This window comes from Oncorhynchus nerka, linkage group LG13 (genome assembly GCF_034236695.1).
Source record: "Oncorhynchus nerka isolate Pitt River linkage group LG13, Oner_Uvic_2.0, whole genome shotgun sequence".
Classification (NCBI taxonomy): domain Eukaryota; kingdom Metazoa; phylum Chordata; class Actinopteri; order Salmoniformes; family Salmonidae; genus Oncorhynchus; species Oncorhynchus nerka.
Genome location: NC_088408.1, coordinates 7,892,845 through 7,915,800, shown reverse-complemented (window position 1 = coordinate 7,915,800; position 22,956 = coordinate 7,892,845). Strand labels below are relative to the sequence as shown.

The window sequence follows — 22,956 nt, the reverse complement described above, 5'->3', positions numbered from 1 at the left end:
GGGGGATATTACGAACAAAAGATTGAACAACTTTTGGCCAAGGTATCCGCGGAATAAGTTTAATGTGTTAAATTACTACTATTACATTGTATTGTATTAATGTTCTTGACCTTGGAGGCTCACAGTACTCCACCAATTATCTTTTTTTTTTTTTTTTTTTACATAAATGCACTGTGATTCAAGTTCTAAAATGGCAAAGTCTTTACCTCATGGCAAAATGTGCAGAATTCCAGGATGATAGTTTTAAAACTGCAACGTTTTCTCTCCGATGCCAAGAGGCGGGCCTTTTTTAAATGTTTTTTCTTCGGGCACTCGACTTGTTTCGTTCAGCCTTTGCACTGCAGACGGCATAGTAAAACGCCTTGTAGGCTGTTTTTAACACACTGGAGATGTCTTCTGATTATGAGCGGATCCTTGTTGAATTTTCTATCACAAAAGGGGTCCCAGGCCCCAAACAGTTTGAGAACCCCTGACCAAGGGGGGAAACTTCACCTCCAGAGCTTTCTTTCATATCATCTGAATGTATTTTTTTCGTCTGATTGGGTCTCTCAGGTTCTCAAATAACACGTGCCATATTTTATTTACCAGGGTTGCGATCAATTCCATTTCAATTCAGGAAATACACAAATTCCAATTCTATTCAATGCTTTTCAATTAGGAATTTGGTTTACTTTCTGAATTGACTGAAATTGAAATGGAATTTGCCCCAACCCTGGTTATTACAACAGTGTGGCAGAACAATATGATATCATGATCTGTTTTTAGCTAACAGGAAATATTCTGTGTATTAACTTTACTTCAACTGTTTGATTGGATCATTTTATGTTTGGATGTTATGTTATCAAGTTTTGGGATAGTGTGGGACAGGTAGAATACAACCTGGTATGTGTTTTATGTATACTGAACAAAAATATAACGCAACGTGAACGCAATGTGAAATGTTGTCCCATGTTTTAATGATCCCAGAAATTATCCATATGTTCAGAAAGCTTATTATTCTCAAATTTTGTGCACATATTTTACATCCCTATTTAGTGAGCATTTTTCCTTTGCCAAGATAATCCATCCACCAGACAGGTGTGGCATATCAAGAAGCTGATCATATGACCATAACACAGGTGCACCTTGTGCTGGGGATAAAATGTGCAGTTTTGTCACACAATTCCACAGATGTCTCAAGTTTTGAGGAGTGTGCAATTGGCATGCTGACTGCAGGAATGTCCACCAGAGCAGTTGCCAGAGAATTTAATGTTAATTTCTCTACCATAAGCCACCTCCAATGTCGTTTTAAAGAATTTAGCAGTATGTCCAACCTGCCTCACAAACGCATGTAACCACGCCAGCCAGCTTCTTCACCTGCGGGATCGTCTGAGACCAAACAGCTGATTTAAACTTTTTTTAAATATACTTTTTACCCCCTTTTCTCCCCAATTGGTAGTTACAGTCTTGTCCCATCGCTGCAACTGCCATACAGACCTGAGAGAGGTGAAGGTCGAGAACCATGCGTCCTCCGAAACACAACCCTGCCCCACTGCTTCTTGACACACTGCTCGCTTAACCCGGGAGCCAGCCGCAACAATGTGTCAGAGGCAACGCCATACAACTGGCGACCGTGTCAGCGTGCATGTGCCCGGTTCCGCCACAGGAGTCTCTAGAGCGCGATGGGACAAGGACATCCCGGCCGGCTAACCCCTCCCCTAACCTGGGCCAATTGTGCACCGCTTCATGGGTCTCCCGGTCGCGGCCGGCTGCGACACAGCCTGGGATCGAACACGGGTCTGTAGTGACGACTCAAGCGCCTTAGACCACTGCGCCACTCGGGAGGCCCGCTAAGGAGTATTTCTGTCTGTAATAAAAACCCTTTTGTTGGCGGGGGAAACAACCAATTCTGAGTGGGTGGGACTGGCTCTCAAGTGGGTGGGCCTATGGCTTCCTAAGCCCACCCATGGTAGCGCTCCTGCCCAGTAATGTGAAATCTGTAGACGAGGGTCTAACCAATTTATTTCAATTGACACATTTCCTTATATGAACTGTAAGTAATTTTTTAAATTGTTGCTATTTGCGTTTATATTTTTGTTCAGAATAGTTGCTTGTGCATGGATGGGTTCTGTTTTGTATGCAGATTTGGGTATTTATGTAATGTATTAAGGTGTTTAAGACATTGCACATTGGGCTTGTTTTTAATTATTTTTCAAATGTTTTATACGTGCATTCAGTCTGATCTGACTGTATGAATGTTCCATTTTATTTCTAGATGGAAATTAGACATTTTTAAAATAAATTATTGGGATGACCACTAATCTCTATTTTTAATATCAATATGGTGTTACAATAAACTGTATACTTCTACATCTTTACCAAGTTTTTATTTACAATTGAATTTTATTACGTCTTAATAAACTACGCTTCCAAATGTCTAGGAACCTTTAATGATCCAGTTTCTTTTGTCGGGTAGGACATGTAGTTTGTGTCAAATTTCCTTGTTATCGCGCTGACCAAAATTAAACTACAACTCCCATGTAACTATCGTCAAGGTGTCTCTTTCAATATGGCTGTTGTCAGTCAGACAAAAGACAAACAGTCCGCTTGTGATTGAAATCTAGTAAAAAAAGGGCCGGGCACTCCTGCTACTAGCTGGTGGTTGATCGATGTGTCGCTTCTGTTAAGAAGTGGTTTTCCCGACCGCCACACGCTGTTTTGTGGTGGTGCAATAATTAAAGGGTCAAGTGTACGGAGGCACATCGAGATAGCCAGCTAACATAAGGTAAGATTTCATATATTTAGCAAGCAAACGTTAGCTACTAGCCTATACATTTTTTTCTAATGGTGGATTAGCAGTTGTCTATCTTGCAATCTGGTAAAAAAAAATAATAACCAGCCCATTAAATTAAACTGAAACCGTTGTCTGATTAACTAAGTTAGCAAAAAATGCATAGCCTAAAGTCAAATGTATTATTTTGAATTTGCTAGCTTACCAATAAACTAGCAAGGAGTATTTTTACTGGATAGGTCTGTCTGGAAAGGCTAATTACTAGCCAGTACCAGCTCTATATTCAGTACGGTAACAACAACAGTTTTGTTGTGTACCCGAAGGCCTTTGTTTACCTCATTTTGCCCAGCAAGGTAACGATGATGCATTGCAGAATGACTCATGTAAACAAGTTCCTATCTGTGTGAGAAATTTTTTTTCTTTGCGTTTGAATTTGGGCTTTTTCGCAAATGTACTTGAACTACACAGAAATATGCAGCTACTTGACGCACCCATGACCTACCTATATGACTAAATCAAGATATAGTTGTTAAACGCTTATTTGTGGCTGATGCCATGAGAGATTTTTTTTTTTTTTACAGACCAAAAGAGCCTTACAAACATATGCAGCACCACAGTTGAAATACTAGACCGCATTAAAGAAGGGCAGAAACCAAGGAGCCTGTGTGGTGACCAGTGTGTTGTTTGCTATCTAGGGCTATGCCATCTGTCAGAGGAGACAACTGAAGGATTAGGTCAACCGATGGTGGGTTTATACACATCATTGGTCAGAATTGAGGATAAATTACAGTTGTATAACAGTCTCTCTCTCACACACAAAAACACACACACACACACACCTTGTCTTGTGGTCTAACTAGAAGTTAACCTTTTTGTTAGCTTTTTGCTCCTTCTGGTTAACCCAGCTTTGTTAGTTAACCTACGGTCTAGTTAACCGTTAACTGGGTAAATATCTCCTGCTCAGGTGGGTAGGTAATGAATACCAAGGCAGTGATTGAGCCTCGGCTGGTCTAGGCTACTAAGAGAACGGGAAGAATCCCTGTAACAAATTGTTCAAAGACAACACCTGACACCTTTTCATAATTGTCCCTATTCTATTACTAGTTGATGGGCTCTAGATGAGAAAAGTTAGTCATGCAACATGATTTGAAATTGTTTAGGACTGTAGCTAGCAGTGGGACAGGTTTTAATGGTGTGATGGTTCACTTAGCCATGGCAGCAGACTGAAAAAAGGCCATTTTACTTATTTAAATACAGATCAGTTGTCAGGTTTGAGAAGATAGAATTAGGCTCGTATGGTGGTTCTAGAACTGATAGTAAATCTAATGTAAAGTGCAAGCATGGGATCTAGTGGTCAGAAGTGAATGCATTACCAGCCAATGCTTCAGAAGATGGAAAATGTGCCGCAGCCTGGTTATGATGATATTGATTTCTTATAACACAGTGAAATGCTTATGGAAAACCATTCAGAGAAATGTTTAGCCTATGGAAAACCCATGCAGTGAGGGAAGTGCATTTATTATTGGTCTTAAAGCAGTAGAATGATTGAGACGGCATCTGCTGCTGCTTTCAAGGTGACTTTACATGAATTGTCTGCTGTTCTCAAAAGAAGCTCCCTCATTTATTTTTCTCCCTCCATACCTCCACTCCCCCTCTCTTACTTTTTCATTCCTTTTCTCTCACACTCTTCTTCCTCCTCCCCCTCTCCCCCACCTCTGTCCCTTCCTCCCCCTCCTCCTCTCCTCCAGGATGTCTCATTACACAGACGAGCCTCGCTTCACCATCGAGCAGATCGACTTGCTCCAGAGGCTGCGGCGTACGGGCATGACCAAGCAAGAGATCCTCCACGCCCTGGACACCCTAGACCGGCTGGACCGCGAGCACGGGGACAAGTTCGGTCGTCGCACCTCCTCCTCCTACGGAGGAGGAGCAAATAGCTCTGTGTCCGACCCCAATAGCACCACCACAAACAACAACAACAACAACACTGCCTCTGTTTCTGCCGCCACCACCTCAACAACATCCTCTTCCTGTAGTAGTAATCATAATAATGGTGGAAGCAGTAATGTTAACATGGCCCTGGCCTCATCCTCCACCAACTCTACCGCCACACAGACACAGTACCTCCCTCCACGTGGGGGGCTCTCTCCGTCGCCTAGCAACGGCTACGATACCTCCCCTCCACCCGGCCCGCCCCCGCCCTCTGCCATCCTCTCGTCCCCGGTGTCGCTGGTCGCCATGGTGCAGAACGGGGGTCGGGACAGCCTGGCGGCAACGCCCAATGGGAAGCTCTCGCCGCCTCGGTACCCAATGAGTAGCGCTGCTGCCGTCAGGCCGTTCGGGTTCGAGGCCACGGAGGAGGAGCTGGACATTGATGACAAGGTGGAGGAGCTCATGAGGTCAGTGATGATGTCACGGTGGAGTCAATAGGACTATATTTATATCTCTGAAATCCTGAACTTTGCAGTTTTGTCCTCTTTGGCATGACAAGAAGTGTGATGATGGCAAAACAGGCCGGTACTCAGTCTGTGTGAGATCATATTCAATATGTCATTTTATACACCAGTCCATCATCAGGACTGTATCAGTTTATACACCAGTCCACCACCATCAGGACTGTATCAGTTTATACACCAGTCCACCACCATCAGGACTGTATCAGTTTATACCAGTCCACCATCATATCAGTTTATACACCAGTCCATCATCAGGACTGTATCAGTTTATACACCAGTCCACCACCATCAGGACTGTATCAGTTTATACCAGTCCATCATCATATCAGTTTATACACCAGTCCATCATCAGGACTGTATCAGTTTATACACCAGTCCACCACCATCAGGACTGTATCAGTTTATACCAGTCCATCATCATATCAGTTTATACACCAGTCCATCATCAGGACTGTATCAGTTTATACACCAGTCCATCATCAGGACTGTATCAGTTTATACACCAGTCCATCATCAGGACTGTATCAGTTTATACACCAGTCCATCATCAGGACTGTATCAGCTTATACACCAGTCCACCATCAGGACTGTATCAGTCACAGATGCACTGTCTTTCACACACTTAAAAAGCATGAAAACGTTTAGGCTATCACTGTTGACTAACTATTATTAAGTCACCCAAATGAAAATGTATGCGAACAGTCGTCCTGCCCGTAGGTCTCTTGATGTATGCATCTGTTGAGTTACAAGGGGAACAGTAACTATAATGTTAAAAAGCCCTGCTACCACCTCTTAGAAGGTGCATTAGATTACATAATGTCCTGTAAGGGAAGCAGCGTTCAGAAACACTGCTGCGTGGTGGGATGGTGCTGCGCGGTGGGATGGTGCTGCGCGGTGGGATGGTGCTGCGCGGTGGGATGGTGCTGCGCGGTGGGATGGTGCTGTGTTCCACACCCCCACGTTATATCCTCCATACTACGGATATTATCTTAAAGGAGGAATCTACTATTGGTGCATCCATTTTTGTACTTTATAAACTGCAGATCGCCCCTTAATGTGCCTGTTTCCTTCTGTTTTCTCAGCTCTGCTGTGTTTAGCTGTTGGCACCTTCATCCTCCTCCACTCACCACCCATCCTCCTCCACTCACCCTCCTCCTCCACTCACCCTCCTCCTCCACTCACTCATCCTCCTCCTACCCACCCTCCCATTCTCCTCCCTCCTGATTTAGAGCCTGTCCCAGATGTCATCCTAATCCCTATATAGTGCACTACTTTTGAAAAAGCTCCATAGTGCTCTGGCTTAAAGTAGTGCGCTATATAGGCAATAGGGTGCTATTTGGGACGTATCCTCGTAGTGTCGATAAGCAGCAGTCTTTCTTTCTAATTTTAGCTGCGCCTCAATAAGGGAGGAGGAGGCGTGACTCATTCGATCTGGGAAATATGGAGAGTAGTGGAATAGTGAGCACCTGCAGGACAGCGACTGCTGTACACCTTGTCTTCCATCTCGTCAGATCAGGCTCTTTTACTAGACCAGGTCCCCACTTTCAGCCCAACGAAGGGAAACTGCAGTAGGCAAGGAGGGCACAGATGGGGCTCTCTGCCTGGTAGGGTGTTCGCCCGCTCGGCCTGGTAGGGTGTCCACCTGCCCGGCCTGGTAGGGTGTCCGCCCGCCCGGCCTGGTAGGGTGTCCGCCCGCCCGGCCTGGTAGGGTGTCCGCCCGCCCGGCCTGGTAGGGTGTCCGCCCGCCCGGCCTGGTAGGGTGTCCGCCCGCCCGGCCTGGTAGGGTGTCCGCCCGCCCGGCCTGGTAGGGTGTCCGCCCGCCCGGCCTGGTAGGGTGTCCGCCCGCCCGGCCTGGTAGGGTGTCCGCCCGCCCGGCCTGGTAGGGTGTCCGCCCGCCCGGCTGGTAGGGTGTCCGCCCGGCAGGGTGTCCGCCCGGTAGGGTGTCCGCCCGCTCAGCCTGGTAGGGTGTCCGCCCGGTAGGGTGTACACTCGCTCCGCCTGTCCGTAGGGTGTCCGCCCGCTCCGCCCGGTAGGGTGTCCGCCCGCTCGGCCTGGTAGGGTGTCCGCCCGCTCGGCCTGGTAGGGTGTCCGCCCGGTAGGGTGTCCGTAGGGTGTCCGCCCGCTCCGCCCGGGAGGGTGACCGCCTGGTAGGGTGTCCGTAGGGTGTACTCTCGCTCCGCCTGTCCGTAGGGTGTCCGCCCGCTCGGCCTGGTAGGGTGTCCGCCCGCTCGGCCTGGTAGGGTGTCCGCCCGGAAGGGTGTCCGCCCGCTCGGCCTGGTAGGGTGTCCCCCCTGTAGGGTGTCCGTAGGGTGTCCGCCCGCTCCGCCCGGTAGGGTGACCGCCTGGTAGGGTGTCCGTAGGGTGTACGCTCGCTTCGCCTGTCCGTAGGGTGTCCGCCCGCTCTGCCTGGGAGGGTGTCCGCCCGGAAGGGTGTCCGTAGGGTGTCCGCCCAGTAGGGTGACCGCCTGGTAGGGTGTCCGTAGGGTGTACGCTCGCTCCGCCTGTCCGTAGGGTGTCCGCCCGCTCCGCCTGGTAGGGTGTCCGTAGGGTGACCGCGTCTCCGTAGGGTGTCCGTAGGGTGTCCGCCTGCTCTGCCTGGTAGGTTGTCCGTAAGGGTGTCCGCGTCTCCGTAGGGTGTACGCTCGCTTCGCATGTCCGTAGGGTGTCCGCCCGCTTCGCATGTCCGTAGGGTGTCCGCCCGCTTCGCATGTCCGTAGGGTGTCCGCGTCTCCGTAGGGTGTCCGCCCGCTCCGCATGTCCGTAGGGTGTCCGCCCGCTCCGCATGTCCGTAGGGTGTCCGCCCGCTCCGCATGTCCGTAGGGTGTCCGCTCGCTTCGCATGTCCGTAGGGTGTCCGCGTCTCCGTAGGGTGTCTGCCCGCTTCGCATGTCCGTAGGGTGTCCGCCCGCTCCGCATGTCCGTAGGGTGTCCGCCCGCTCCGCATGTCCGTAGGGTGTCCGCCCGCTCCGCATGTCCGTAGGGTGTCCGCCCGCTCCGCATGTCCGTAGGGTGTCCGCCCGCTCCGCATGTCCGTAGGGTGTCCGCCCGCTCCGCATGTCCGTAGGGTGTCCGCCCGCTCCGCATGTCCGTAGGGTGTCCGCCCGCTCCGCATGTCCGTAGGGTGTCCGCCCGCTTCGCATGTCCGTAGGGTGTCCGCGTCTCCGTAGGGTGTCCGCCCGCTCCGCATGTCCGTAGGGTGTCCGCCCGCTCCGCATGTCCGTAGGGTGTCCGCCCGCTCCGCATGTCCGTAGGGTGTCCGCTCGCTTCGCATGTCCGTAGGGTGTCCGCGTCTCCGTAGGGTGTCTGCCCGCTTCGCATGTCCGTAGGGTGTCCGCCCGCTCCGCATGTCCGTAGGGTGTCCGCCCGCTCCGCATGTCCGTAGGGTGTCCGCCCGCTCCGCATGTCCGTAGGGTGTCCGCCCGCTCCGCATGTCCGTAGGGTGTCCGCCCGCTCCGCATGTCCGTAGGGTGTCCGCCCGCTCCGCATGTCCGTAGGGTGTCCGCCCGCTCCGCATGTCCGTAGCGTCTCCGTAGGGTGTCCGCCCGTCGCATGTCCGTAGGGTGTCCGCCCGCTCCGCATGTCCGTAGGGTGTCCGCCCGTCTCCGTAGGGTGTCCGCTCCCATGTCCGTAGGGTGTCCGCCCGCTCCGCATGTCCGTAGGGTGTCCCGCTCCGCGCTTCGCATGTCCGTAGGGTGTCCGCGTCTCCGTAGGGTGTCCGCCCGCTTCGCATGTCCGTAGGGTGTCCGCCCGCTTCGCATGTCCGTAGGGTGTCCGCCCGCTCCGCATGTCCGTAGGGTGTCCGCTCGCTTCGCATGTCCGTAGGGTGTCCGCTCGCTTCGCATGTCCGTAGGGTGTCCGCTCGCTTCGCATGTCTGTAGGGTGTCCACCCGCTATGCCTGGTAGGGTGTCCGTAGGGTGTCCGCTCGCTTCGCATGTCCGTAGGGTGTCCGCTCGCTTCGCATGTCCGTAGGGTGTCCGCCCGCTCTATCCAGAAAAACAGGCTTTGGAGATGAAATTTGACTTCCTTATATTACAAAATCCATTTCAACAAGAGAAATATAGATTCTTCATTTACTGAATCGTTCCGTGGGATCTTTCTCAAACATATCAGCAAAAAATAAATTAGTGTTGTGTAACCTAATACATCCCATAATAAGCACCAAGCTCTGTTGACATAACGGTGCAGGTTTCTCATAACTTGGCAGGTTTTTTCATTTTGTGGTTGTTGTTTTTAAAGTTCAATGAGCGTGACACGAGCTGAGTTAAAAAGGCTTTGAAAATTAAAAGCTCATTGCGCCGTTGACATTTAACAGATGTGCTTGTGTTTTTGTGAGAAATCTCAGGAATTAATATAGAAAAGCGTAAATGTTACTGTAATTTAATGATGCCAATATGTTTTCATTAATTGAATTCCCTTAATCTATTTTATGAGAATTTGTAAGATTCTTGTTTGCATAAAATAGACGGAGACCAGTCTTATCAATAATAGGTAACAGAATTTATTCTCGGAGCGCGCTGCCACGTTACCACGAGCAACAGTTTATATACAATAACATGACGTCATTTCATTGCTTCTAAAATGAATACCCTCCTCTCGACTGAGACAAAGGGAACTTTAAAAGGTCATTCTGACCCCCCCAGCACATAACACAAGACACACAACACAACTGAATTAACTTTTGATCCCTCACCATTATCGATCACCACTTAGCTGACAGTTCTAATTAACAGAAAACCTAGGAATGCACTCACTGTCTTATCTAAAACACCCCAGAGCTAATTTCTTCGGTTCAACCATAGGTTAACTACCTTATCTGTTTACTTAATCCACAACCCATTCCTTTCTTCCTAGTTGGAATGGTGTTCATTAACTTTAATTACTCCTTGTCCGTGTCACACAATCCCTTCTTATAAACTCATATTGTTAATCAGATATAATAAAACAGAGTATAAGTTTACTGAGTTACAGTTTCATTTAAAATAAGAATATTGTTCAGTCATTTAATCATAATTTTCCTAACAGTAAACTCAAATACTGAGTGTCTGTCTTACCTCCTATATAGTTTTATGTCCTGCGGAATCGAGAAGAAAGATGACCCGTTTAACAGTGAACCTGTCAGGTGACCAGGAGCCTTAGTTCTCACACAGCATCTAGCCTCGCTGACGCAACTGACGTTTATCCACTTTTCTTCCCTCCTTTGACCTCCATTGATTTTAGTTTTCCTAATTCTAATTCCTACAAGGGTTAAACTCCAATAACTTTTGAACGGACTATGATAGAGACATGAGGTTTGGCCCATTTTTTTGTTTTCTTAGAGGTTGGTCAAAAGATGCGTTTTTGATTGGACAACGAACTACATGGTAGTAGAAAACACACTGGTCCATGTTTTACAAAGCAAACATAACTATGTTTACGTGTGTGTGTGTGTGTGTGTGTGTGTGTGTGTGTGTGTGCAGGAGGGACAGCAGTATCGTCAAGGAGGAGATCAAGTCCTTTCTGGGAAACAGGAGAATCTCTCAGGCTGTGGTGGCTCAGGTCACAGGTCAGTGAAGACACACACACATTCTGTGTTGGCCCAGGTCAGTGAAGACACACACACATTCTGTGTTGGCCCAGGTCAGTGAAGACACACACACATTCTGTGGTGGCCCAGGTCAGTGAAGACACACACACATTCTGTGTTGGCCCAGGTCAGTGAAGACACACACACATTCTGTGGTGGCCCAGGTCAGTGAAGACACACACACATTCTGTGGTGGCTCAGGTCAGTGAAGACACACACACATTCTGTGTTGGCCCAGGTCAGTGAAGACACACACACATTCTGTGTTGGCCCAGGTCAGTGAAGACACACACACATTCTGTGTTGGCCCAGGTCAGTAAGACCGTGAAGCTTCCACTTTTAACTTTGAACTTTTTCCACTTTCGCACTACAAGCCTCACCCAGCAATCAACTCTCTAACAGACATAGGATTGAGTTGAATAGCCTTTATTTCATCAGACATCTATTTTAGTATATGGGCAGGGCAGTACAGTGATGGCTACATTAGGTGTGTGTACACACACACACTACCGTTCAAAGTTTGGGGTCACTTAGAAAGTGCTTTGTTTCTGGTCATTTTGAGCCTGTAATCGAACCCACAAATGCTGATGCTCCAGATACTCAACTTGTCTAAAGAAGGCCAGTTTTATTGCTTTAATTAGAACAACAGTTTTTTCAGCTGTGCTAACATAATTGCAAAAGGGTTTTCTAATGATCAATTAGCCTTTAAAAACTTGGATTAGTTAACACAATGTGCCATTGGAACACAGGAGTGATGGTTGCTGATAATGGGCCTCTGTACGCCTATGTAGATATTCTATGTAGATATTCCATTTAAAAAATCAGCCGTTTCCAGCTGCAATAGTCATTTATAACATTAACTATATACTATATTTCTGATCATTTTGATGTTATTTTAATGGACAAAAAATGTGCTTATCTGTCAAAAAACAATGACATTTCTAAGTGACCACAAACTTTTGAACAGTAGTGTGTTTTTAGTCAGTACAGTGATAGCTACATTAGTGATTGTATGTGTGTGTGTGTATATATATATATATATATTTACAGTCCCAGTCAAAAGTTTGGACACACCTACTCATTCAAGGGTTTCTTTTCTTTTTACTATTTTCTACATTGTAGAATAATAGTGAAGATGTCAAAACTATGAAATAAAACATACGGAATCATGTAGTAACCAAAAAAGTGTTAAACGAATCAAAATATATTTCATATATGATTCTTTAAAGTAGCCACCCTTTGCCTTCATGACAGCTTTGCACAGTCTTAGCATTCTCTCAACCAGCTTCACCTGGAATGCTTTTCCAACAGTCTTGAAGGAGTTCCCGCCTATACTGAGCACTTGTTGGCTGCTTTTCCTTCACTCTGCAGTCCAACTCATCCCAAACCATCTCAATTGGGTTTAGTGTGTATATCTATATGCAGTACAGTGATAGCTACATTAGTCATGCGTATATGTAGGCTACAATTCTCTTTGCTGTATGTGTTAAGTCTCTGTGTTTATTGCCTGGTAAGACTGCTGTTTTTAACTGTGTGGTGCCTATGTGCTTCCAGGTATCAGTCAGAGCAGGATCTCTCATTGGTTGCTCCAGCACGGCTCTGACCTCAGCGAACAGAAGAAGAGAGCTTTCTACCGCTGGTACCAGCTAGAGAAAACTACCCCAGGTACACCTACCTACCTGTCTGTCTGTCTGGTCTGGTCTCTAAACTAAAACAATTTCAGCCCTTTTGGTTCCATTTGGTGTCTAATGAATATGAGACATGTTAAAAAGTTCTAACTTAATGCTTTCTCTCTATTGGCTCCTTCAGGTGCCACTCTAAACATGTGCCCTGCCCCCATGGCTCTGGAGGAGATGGAGTGGAGACAGACCCCACCCCCTACAAGCACCGCCCCCGGGAGCTTCCGGCTTCGGCGTGGGAGTCGCTTTACCTGGAGGAAGGAATGTCTGGCTGTGATGGAGAGGTTAGGGGGAGAGAGAGGGGGAGGGATGAGGGGAGAGCGGTTAGGGGGAGGGATGAGGGGAGAGCGGTTAGGGGGAGGGATGAGGGGAGAGAGGGGGGGGGATAGGGGAGAGAGATGAGGGGAGGGGGATGAAGGGAGAGAGGGGAGGGGGGAAGGGAGAAGGGAGAGAAGGGAGAGGGGGGGGGATAGGGGGAGAGAGATGAGGGGAGTGGGGATGAAGGGAGAGAGGGGAGTGGGGATGAAGGGAGAGAGGGGGGGATGGGGAGAGAGGGGAGGGGGATGAGGGGGGGGATGAGGGGAGAGAGGGGGGAGGGGGATGAAGGGAGAGAGGGGAGGGGGATGAAGGGAGAGAGGGGGAGGGGGAGGGATGGGGGAGGAGGGATGATGGGGGGGGAGGTTAGGGGGAGGGATGAGGGGAGAGAGAGGGGGTTGTGATTACTAGTTGTGCGAGGCGATTGGGCAGGAGATGTGAGGAGAGGGCCCTTGTCAAAAGTAGTGCACTACATAGGGGAGAATCTCAACCTTGCGACCTCTCTTCTCATAACCCATTGGATGAGAAGGTCAGAGGTGACCTCTTCCCATCTCATCCAATGTGTTTTGAGAAGGGGTCGAGGAGAGAGGTGGGAATAGGGTACCATTTGGAATACTACCTAAATCCTATGTTTTGCCATGACAACCACCTCTTCTCCTCAGCTACTTCAATGACAACCAGTACCCTGACGAAGCCAAGAGAGAGGAGATCGCCAACGCCTGCAACGCGGTTATCCAGAAACCAGGTATTTCCTTCTGTCCACCTTACCGTTGTACTGGCTTTTCTTGTTCTCATGCACCTCTTTTCTTACTAGGACCTGATTTTGCTGATAGCTGCTTTGTTGAGTCAATTTTTTACTTTACCAACCTCGTATCACAGGCATTGTATCTGTCTTACCTAGCTACCTTAAGTTGAATGCACTGATTGTGAGTTGCTCTGCTTTTCTTTTTTTAATTGTTAAAAAAAAAAAAAAAATCGGCATACTTTGCCCTAAGGAATATAATTTACCCTACGCAATAATAAACGGTGGAGTGTTTTATTCCAGGGAAGAAGCTTTCTGACCTGGAGAGAGTCACATCCCTCAAAGTCTACAACTGGTTTGCCAACCGACGCAAGGAGATCAAGAGACGGGCTAATATTGGTAATGCTTGGCTAATATTGGGGAAGCTGGGCTAATATTGGGGGAGCTGGGCTAATATTGGGGGAGCTGGGCTAATATTGGGGGAGCTGGGCTAATATTGGGGGAGCTGGGCTAATATTGGGGGAGCTGGGCTAATATTGGGGGAGCTGGGCTAATATTGGGGAAGCTGGGCTAATATTGGGGAAGCTGGGCTAATATTGGGCACGCTGGGCCAATCTTGGAGACGCTGGGCTAATATTGGGGACGGTGGGATAATATTGGGGACGCTGGGCTAATATTGGTAATGCTGGGCTAATATTGGGGGAGCTGGGCTAATATTGGGGGAGCTGGGCTAATATTGGGGACGCTGGGGTAATATTGGAGAAGCTGGGCTAATATTGTGGACGCTGGGCTAATATTGTGGACGCTGGGCTAATATTGTGGACGCTGGGCTAATATTGGGGATGCTGGGATAATATTGGTAACATGGGCTTGTGGACGCTGGGCTAATATTGGGCACGCTGGGCTAACATTGGTCACGCTGGGCTAACATTGGTCACGCTGGGCTAATATTGGTCACGCTGGGCTAATATTGGTCACGCTGGGATAATATTGGGCACGCTGGGCTAATATTGGGCACGCTGGGCTAATATTGGTAACATGGGCTTGTGGACGCTGGGCTAACATTGGTCACGCTGGGCTAACATTGGTCACGCTGGGCTAACATTGGTCACGCTGGGCTAATATTGGTCACGCTGGGATAATATTGGGCACGCTGGGCTAATATTGGGGATGCTGGGATAATATTGGTAACATGGGCTTGTGGACGCTGGGCTAATATTGGGCACGCTGGGCTAACATTGGTCACGCTGGGCTAATATTGGTCACGCTGGGCTAATATTGGTCACGCTGGGCTAATATTGGTCACGCTGGGATAATATTGGGGATGCTGGGATAATATTGGTAACATGGGCTTGTGGATGCTGGGCTAATATTGGGGAAGCTGGGCTAATATTGGGCACGCTGGGCTAATATTGGGGGCGCTGGGCTAATATTGGGGGCGCTGGGCTAATATTGGGGGCGCTGGGCTAATATTGGTAACGCTGGGCTAATATTGGTAACGCTGGGCTAATATTGGGGGCGCTGGGCTAATATTGGTAACGCTGGGATAATATTGGTAACGCTGGGCTAATATTGGGGCGCTGGGCTAATATTGGGGCGCTGGGCTAATATTGGGGGCGCTGGGATAATATTGGTAACGCTGGGCTAATATTGGGGGCGCTGGGCTAATATTGGGGGCGCTGGGCTAATATTGGGGCGCTGGGCTAATATTGGGGGCGCTGGGCTAATATTGGGGGCGCTGGGCTAATATTGGGCACGCTGGGCTAATATTGGTAACGCTGGGCTAATATTGGGCACGCTGGGCTAATATTGGGGGCTCTGGGCTAATATTGGGGGCTCTGGGCTAATATTGGGCACGCTGGGCTAATATTGGTAACGCTGGGCTAATATTGGGCGCGCTGGGCTAATATTGGGGGCGCTGGGCTAATATTGGGGGCTCTGGGCTAATATTGGGGGCTCTGGGCTAATATTGGGCACGCTGGGCTAATATTGGGGGCGCTGGGCTAATATTGGGGGCGCTGGGCTAATATTGGTAACACTTGAGGCTGGGTATCTGTTGTAATAAAGACAAAGAACGAGGGCTCGGTTTCTCGATAGTGATGGAACTTCGGATTAGGAGTGTTTAAACAATGCGTCTTTCCTACAACGGCCCGAAGACGTAACATAAGTTTCCCAAAACACCATGCAGAGCGAATGTTTCAGAAGAGAGTCGTTGAGGCATGTGTTAATACTGATTGGAGAGAAAGAATGGAAGATCTGTTCTCAGATCAGTGTTCTCCATCCAACTCTTACATTAACATTATAACGATTCCACAATTTTTGTATTTGTTTTTAATTTATTTAACCTTTATTTAACTTAACCTTTATTACATTGACGGCCTACCAGGGAACAGTGGATTTAACTGCCTTGTTTAGGGGCAGAACGACAGATTTGTACCTTGTCAGCTCTGGGATTCTATCTAGCTACCTTTCGGTTACTGGCCCAACGCTCTAGGCACTAGGCTACCTGCTGCCCTCCACAATACTGACGACTGTTCCTAGAAAGATATTATCACCTATGGCTACAAATATTAGGCGGCTTACTATAATGTTTACCCTATAATAAGTCAAGATTTGGCACATCATGAAATATATTCTGTTTTTCTCAAGAAGCCACGATCTTGGAGAGCCATGGGATAGACGTTCAGAGTCCTGGAGGACATTCCAACAGCGACGACATCGATGGAGGCGACTACACAGAACAGGCCTGTGACCTGCCCTACTTCGACAAGAGACCCATGGCCAGGCCCTTTGGCTTCTACAGGCTGGAGCCCACTTCACCCACACAGGTATGCAGCCAGGACCAGGGACAGGTATGCAGCCAGGACCAGGGACAGGTATGCAGCCAGGACCAGGGACAGGTATGCAGCCAGGACCAGGGACAGGTATGCAGCCAGGACCAGGGACAGGTATGCAGCCAGGACCAGGGACAGGTATGCAGCCAGGACCAGGGACAGGTATGCAGCCAGGACCAGGGACAGGTATGCAGCCAGGACCAGGGACAGGTATGTCTCATATGCCGAGCGTAGCGATTTATAAACTTGATCACCACTGTAAAAACCGTCTTGACATTTGCAACAATGTTGCAATATTAAAATTCAATCTCCACTGTGTCCTATAATAATGGTGTTGTGAGTCGGGACGAGACATTGTTTCAGCCAGTCAATCATGAATCAGCATCATTTTTATAAAGACATTTTTATTTTATTTTTTTAACTGAAACGAAAAGCAGCTAGTTTGCTGTCTTGCTAGCTTCAGTCTGAAGTGATTGTGTTAGCTGTGTAGTTGGCTAGCTAGCAAGGGGGGGGGGAGAGCTTCCATAGCAACCATTTTGATTTCCGATAGTTCCAGAACTTTGCAGGTTGCTATCAACCAATTCTTGGGTGGTTTTGCTTTACATGGCAGTCGATAGGAATAGAACTAACGACCAGAGAACGCCTAAAATTGCACTTGACAACCAGTGTTCGTGAATGTAGCATTGTGTTTTGTTGAAAAATGTATGGTTTTGGAACAAATCTTCCTTTTTTAATTCTGCTAACCCCGTTGTATAAAACCAATAATACACGAGGCCATGTGTCATGACATTTTTTATCATGGCTGCGGTGGTCTACGACTCTATGCCGCTCGGCTTCGCCTCGTAGCTATGACCACGGCACAGCCATGATAGAAATGTCATAACACATGGCCTCGTGTATTATTGGTTAACTACATCTCTGCCTCCGCCTGTTCCCCCTCCCAGAGTTCCACCATGTTAGATGGGCAGCATTTCCACCCCAGTCAATATGCTCAGATTACCGTAGTCACTATTAGGGCCATCTCCATTTTGAAGTAGTCATGTGGGTGGGACCACTGAGGTACAATAAGAACTGGAGACTGTGTCCAAAATGTCCGCCCGTTATTTTCAAGGAAATCTACTCGGGTTTGCTTACGCCGATTCATGCATCGTCTAGATCCGGGTGGCATCCTGCTTTGTACAGACCAACATCACATGCACACTAGCACTCGGCGCGCACAAGGAGCAGCGACAATTATTTGAATAATTCAATGGATTTTTAAAAAAAAAAATTGCACAAAGGCCATGACTGAAGTGTCTTAAGAGTTTTCAAATCGGACTTGTCTGTGTCAGTTAAACTGCAGTACCAAAGAAAAACAGTAGGAGCAGTCAACCTATTTATTTATTTATTTTTGATATTTAAAAAATAAATTAAAAAAAATAAAAAATTAACTAGGCATGTCAGTTAAGAACAAATTCTTATTTTCCTTGTCAGCTCGGGGATTTGATCTAGCAACCTTTCGGTTACTGGCCAAACGCTCTTAACCACTAGGCTACCTGCCGCCCCTTGCTTCCTCTCTGCTATGGGCAGAGAGGGCAAGGAGAAGCGAGAGGGGTTTACTCCGCCCCAAATCTGTCCACACAAAAATATGACCACAAAGTGAGAAATTGTTGTACGGAGGTCCATAAGTGTTGAATGTAGTCAACAAAAATGTGTATTGCCAATATTTTCCTCGTGAAGCGTATTGGATTCAATAGAAGCTGGTCATGGTTAGGTTGGTACAAATGTACTGATATAAGTGGACATGCGTGAAATAGTACTTTATATTGGCGTTGTGCCTGTTGTTCACAGAATGGTCCTACCAGATCTCTCCATTGGGGCAGTCACTTAACCCATAGCAATTATATTGACAAGATGGTTAAGGAAGGGTCACAGGATCCCATCCAGGTCGTCAGGATGGGTCAGCCAATGAATTATACTCCTGAGCAAAGTTTCCATAACTAAGACGATACACTGCAGGTGGCGGTAACCTTGGCTCTGTACCTGTTAAGACAATACACTGCAGCACAGCAGGTGGTGGTGTGCACCATTTTAGTTGATGTACGCACTGCCAGTACACTAATAGAACTAGAACAATAAATTGACTACTTTAAAATGGAGATTGACTACTTTTTAAAAATGCACTGCCAATGCTCCCACAGAAGTCAGCCATTACAAGGATAAAAGGTGTGCAATCTTTCCATATGGATGAGCTCTCCCCTCCTCCTCCTAGGATGATGGTCCAGGCCATGGAGACCACCAGGACCCCATCTCTCTGGCCGTTGAGATGGCAGCAGTCAACCACACCATCCTGGCTCTTTCCCGGACCGGAGGGGTGCCCAGCGACATCAAGACAGAGGCCCTGGATGATGACTGAACATGGGGAGGGGGTTACTGGATAAATGACTGAATGAGGGGAGGGGGTTACTGGATGAATGACTGAATGAGGGGAGGGGAAGAGGGGAGGGGGTTACTGGATGAATGACTGAATGAGGGGAGGGGGTTACTGGATGAATGACTGAATGAGGGGAGGGGTTACTGGATGAATGACTGAATGAGGGGAGGGAAGAGGGGAGGAGGTTCCTGGATGAATGACTGAATGAGGGGAGGGGGTTACTGGATGGATGACTGAATGAGGGGAGGGGGAAGAGGGGAGGGGGTTACTGGATGAATGACTGAATGAGGGGAGGGGTTACTGGATAAATGACTGAATGAGGGGAGGGGTTACTGGATAAATGACTGAATGAGGAGGGGGTTACTGGATGAATGACTGAATGAGGGGAGGGGAGGGGGTTACTGGATGGATGACTGAATGAGGGGAGGGGTTACTGGATGGATGACTGAATGAGGGGAGGGGGTTACTGGATAAATGACTGAATGAGGGGAGGGGTTACTGGATAAATGACTGAATGAGGGGAGAAGGTTACTGGATGAATGACTGAATGAGGGGAGGGGATTACTGAGCAGGGGGAGGAGGAAGAGGGGAGGGGTTACTGGATGGATGACTGAATGAGGGAGGGGGTTACTGGATAAATTACTGAATGAGGGGGTTACTGGATGAATGACTGAATGAGGGGAGGGGATTACTGAGCAGGGGGAGGGGGAAGAGGGGAGGGGGTTACTGGATGAATGACTGAATGAGGGGATGGGGTTACTGGATGGATGACAATGAGGGGAGGGGTTACTGGATGGATGACTGAACAGGGGGAAGAGGGGAGGGGCTTACTGGATGGATGACTGAACAGGGGGGGGGGTTACTGGATGGATGACTGAACAAGGGGAGGGGGAGGGGGTTACTGGGTGGATGACTGAACAAGGGGAGGGGGTTACTGGGTGGATGATTGAACAAGGGGAGGGGGAGGGGGTTACTGGGTTGATGACTGAACAGGGGGAGGGGGTTACTGGGTGGATGACTGAACAAGGGGAGGGGAGGGGTTACTGGGTGGATGACTGAACAAGGGGAGGGGGTTACTGGGTGGATGATTGAACAAGGGGAGGGGGAGGGGGTTACTGGGTGGATGACTGAACAAGGGGAGGGGGTTACTGGCTGGATGACTGAACAAGGAGAGGGGGAAGAGGGGAGGAGGTTACTGAACAATGACTGGTGAGGTGGTTACTGGACGTGCCCCAGTGTACCCTGTCCTCGTCACAGGCTGGTTTTCTAGACCTTTCCCCAACATGGTGCCACTAGCCCTGATCCCAGCATCACTAACCTCAACCCTGCCTGGGAGCAGCAGTAGCAGTGCGTATATATGGTTCTCATCAGAGACATGATTCTAGAATTAGAATAGAAGTTATGTTATTTCTATGGTTCTCATGCTCCTTCATCACCGCGTTACCCTGAACCCCTTTCCTTGTGCAATGCATTGGCAGAGCAGCTGTGGTCTCTTACTAATAATTCTGAGAGAGAGAGGGATGAATGGATGTATTTAGTCTGTCACCCTGTCACACAGAACAGTCAGTTGAGAACTGTTTGTGGATTGGACTGTTCTGATTTGGACTAGACTGTTCTGTACTGTTCCATGTATCCTGCACTGTAGAGCTTTCATTCCTACTGGAATCTTAACGTTTTTTTGTTGTAAACATTGACATTGTTTTTAACGTTATAATTTGTTTTGTTCTGGTACCATTGCCCATGTGTTCTGGTACCATTGCCCATGTGTTCTGGTACCATTGCCCATGTGTTCTGGTACCATTGCCCATGTGTTGTTTTGAATCCAACGGCCAGCAGAAATTAACGGACAATTGTGTGCAGGTGGCAAAAAGCATTCTGAAGCATTCTGAGGCATTCTGAGCATTCTGAGCATTCTGAGGCATTCTGAGGCATTCTGAAGCATTCTGAAGCATTCTGAAATGGGAAAGTCAGAAGTATCATCCGCCACCAGATGAGATGTTAGAACAGGGTCACGTTCACTATGAAACCAAACGGACGGAAACAGAGTAGAACGGGGAGGACCCTAGCTGAATTTGCCCAAAAAGAAACTAGTTTTTAATTGCAAACTGTATACTGTTTTGGAGTGAATGGTTTCTGTTGCAAAACATTTTGCTACAGTGGGACTAATGAATACACCCCAGATAAAGTATATAAACTGACTCTTGGTCAGTTTAATCATGTGATTTCAGTGGATAATATGTGTTGTCTGAGCTTTTCAAACTGACCGGAGAGCCCTGCAAAAGGGGGAAATGTTTTTTTTGTCTTTAAGGGTTCAATTTATCCAAAGTGAATTAGGTACAGTAATTAACAGCAGGTGACTTTCCTAAAAGCTTCGTATAGCACTAAGATCAGTCCATTGATGAGATGCGTTAAGTCCATTGGAGGCAATGTGTGAAATATGTACAACAGTACAAAGCTGTTGACTCCTGTTATAAACTCAATTCCTGGAGGGACGTGTGTCTACTGGTTTTTGTTATTTCCTTTCAGGTTGGGTCCTATTAAGACCTAGACAACCAGGTGAGGGGAGTTACTAACTAATATATGAAGACCTAGACAACCAGGTGAGGGGAGTTACTAACTAATCTATGAAGACCTAGACAACCAGGTGAGGGGAGTTACTAACTAATATATGAAGACCTAGACAACCAGGTGAGGGGAGTTACTAACTAATATATGAAGACCTAGACAACCAGGTGAGGGGAGTTACTAACTAATATATTAAGACCTAGACAACCAGGTGAGGGGAGTTACTAACTAATCTATTAAGACCTAGACAACCAGGTGAGGGGAGTTATTAACTAATATATTAAGACCTAGACAACCAGGTGAGGGGAGTTATTAACTAATATATTAAGACCTAGACAACCAGGTGAGGGGAGTTACTAACTAATATATTAAGACCTAGACAACCAGGTGAGGGGAGTTATTAACTAATATATTAAGACCTAGACAACCAGGTGAGGGGAGTTACTCACTAATATATTAAGACCTAGACAACCAGGTGAGGGGAGTTACTAACTAATATATTAAGACCTAGACAACCAGGTGAGGGGAGTTACTAACTAATCTATTAAGACCTAGACAACCAGGTGAGGGGAGTTATTAACTAATATATTAAGACCTAGACAACCAGGTGAGGGGAGTTACTAACTAATATATTAAGACCTAGACAACCAGGTGAGGGGAGTTATTAACTAATATATTAAGACCTAGACAACCAGGTGAGGGGAGTTACTAACTAATATATTAAGACCTAGACAACCAGGTGAGGGGAGTTACTCACTAATATATTAAGACCTAGACAACCAGGTGAGGGGATTTACTAACTAATCAATAACCTTGATGATCACGTACAAAGGAGAAGTGAACCTGAAGACACTCGGCCCTCTGGAATTGAGTTTGAGACCACCGTTAGATCAACTGGCAGACACGGTGGATATTCAAGTAACTACCTAAATGAGGGAAACAAAAGCAGGTGCTTCAACACAGGTGTGGCTCCTGAACTAATTAAGCAATTAACATCTCATGCTTAGCGTCATGTATAAAAAATGCTGTGCGGCCTGTTACCATGGCTATGCCCCCCCCCCAGGATGACAATGTCCCCATCCGCAGGGTACGAGTGGGCACTGATTGATTCGATGAGCGCGAAAACCATGTAAACCAGATCTGAACCTCAATTGATCACTTTACGTGAGGTTCTGGACCGTCACCTGAGACGGTGCTACTCCACCACCATCAACATAACACCAAATGATGGAATTTTCTCGTGGAAGAATTGGTGTCACATCCCTCCAATAGACTTCCAGACACTAGAATCTATGCCAAGTTGCATTGACGCTGTTCTGGTGGCCTTAATTAAGGCACTTTGTAGGTATTTCCTTTTATTTGGACAGTTACCTGTGAGGGGGGGGTACTGTATGGGTACCGTAGAGAGAACAATTGATATAGTCTATGATAGACCAGACAGTACCATGTGTTGTTAAGAGTTACAGCAACCACTATAAAGAGAATACTGTGTCTTACCGACCTGCCAACACGTTTTCGAAACCCTCTCGGCTTAGCTACTACTTCTTAAAGATGAAACTTGGGCAACATTTTATCTCTACCTATTACTACTTACTCTTAAGATGGCTGCCTCTTAGTAG

At 47.6% G+C, this 22,956-nt stretch overlaps 1 protein-coding gene across 2 annotated transcripts; it reads left to right on the top strand.

Annotated features, from left to right (window-relative positions):
• The first annotated feature begins 2,541 nt into the window (after nt 1-2,541).
• LOC115139142 (homeobox-containing protein 1) lies at nt 2,542-18,813 on the top strand. Of its 2 annotated transcripts, none has more exons than XM_029676273.2 (9): nt 2,542-2,764; nt 4,519-5,169; nt 10,683-10,768; nt 12,344-12,454; nt 12,599-12,752; nt 13,446-13,528; nt 13,829-13,924; nt 16,178-16,353; nt 18,611-18,813. In XM_029676273.2, exons 2-9 carry the CDS (start codon nt 4,520-4,522, stop codon nt 18,752-18,754), a joined length of 1,500 nt encoding a protein of 499 aa, XP_029532133.2. In that variant the 5' UTR covers nt 2,542-2,764; nt 4,519; the 3' UTR covers nt 18,755-18,813. The 2 variants fall into 2 exon arrangements, with proteins under 2 accessions (XP_029532133.2, XP_029532132.2); XM_029676272.2 differs by having other exon boundaries at nt 16,175-16,353.
• The last annotated feature ends 4,143 nt before the right edge of the window (nt 18,814-22,956 follow it).

Coding starts and splice junctions, on each gene's coding strand:
- LOC115139142 (XM_029676272.2), top strand. CDS start 4,520: ATGTCTCATTACACAGACGAGCCTCGCTTCACCATCGAGCAGATCGAC. Junction 12,455..12,598: donor GCTAGAGAAAACTACCCCAG/GTACACCTACCT, acceptor TGGCTCCTTCAG/GTGCCACTCTAAACATGTGC. Junction 16,354..18,610: donor AGCCCACTTCACCCACACAG/GTATGCAGCCAG, acceptor TCCTCCTCCTAG/GATGATGGTCCAGGCCATGG.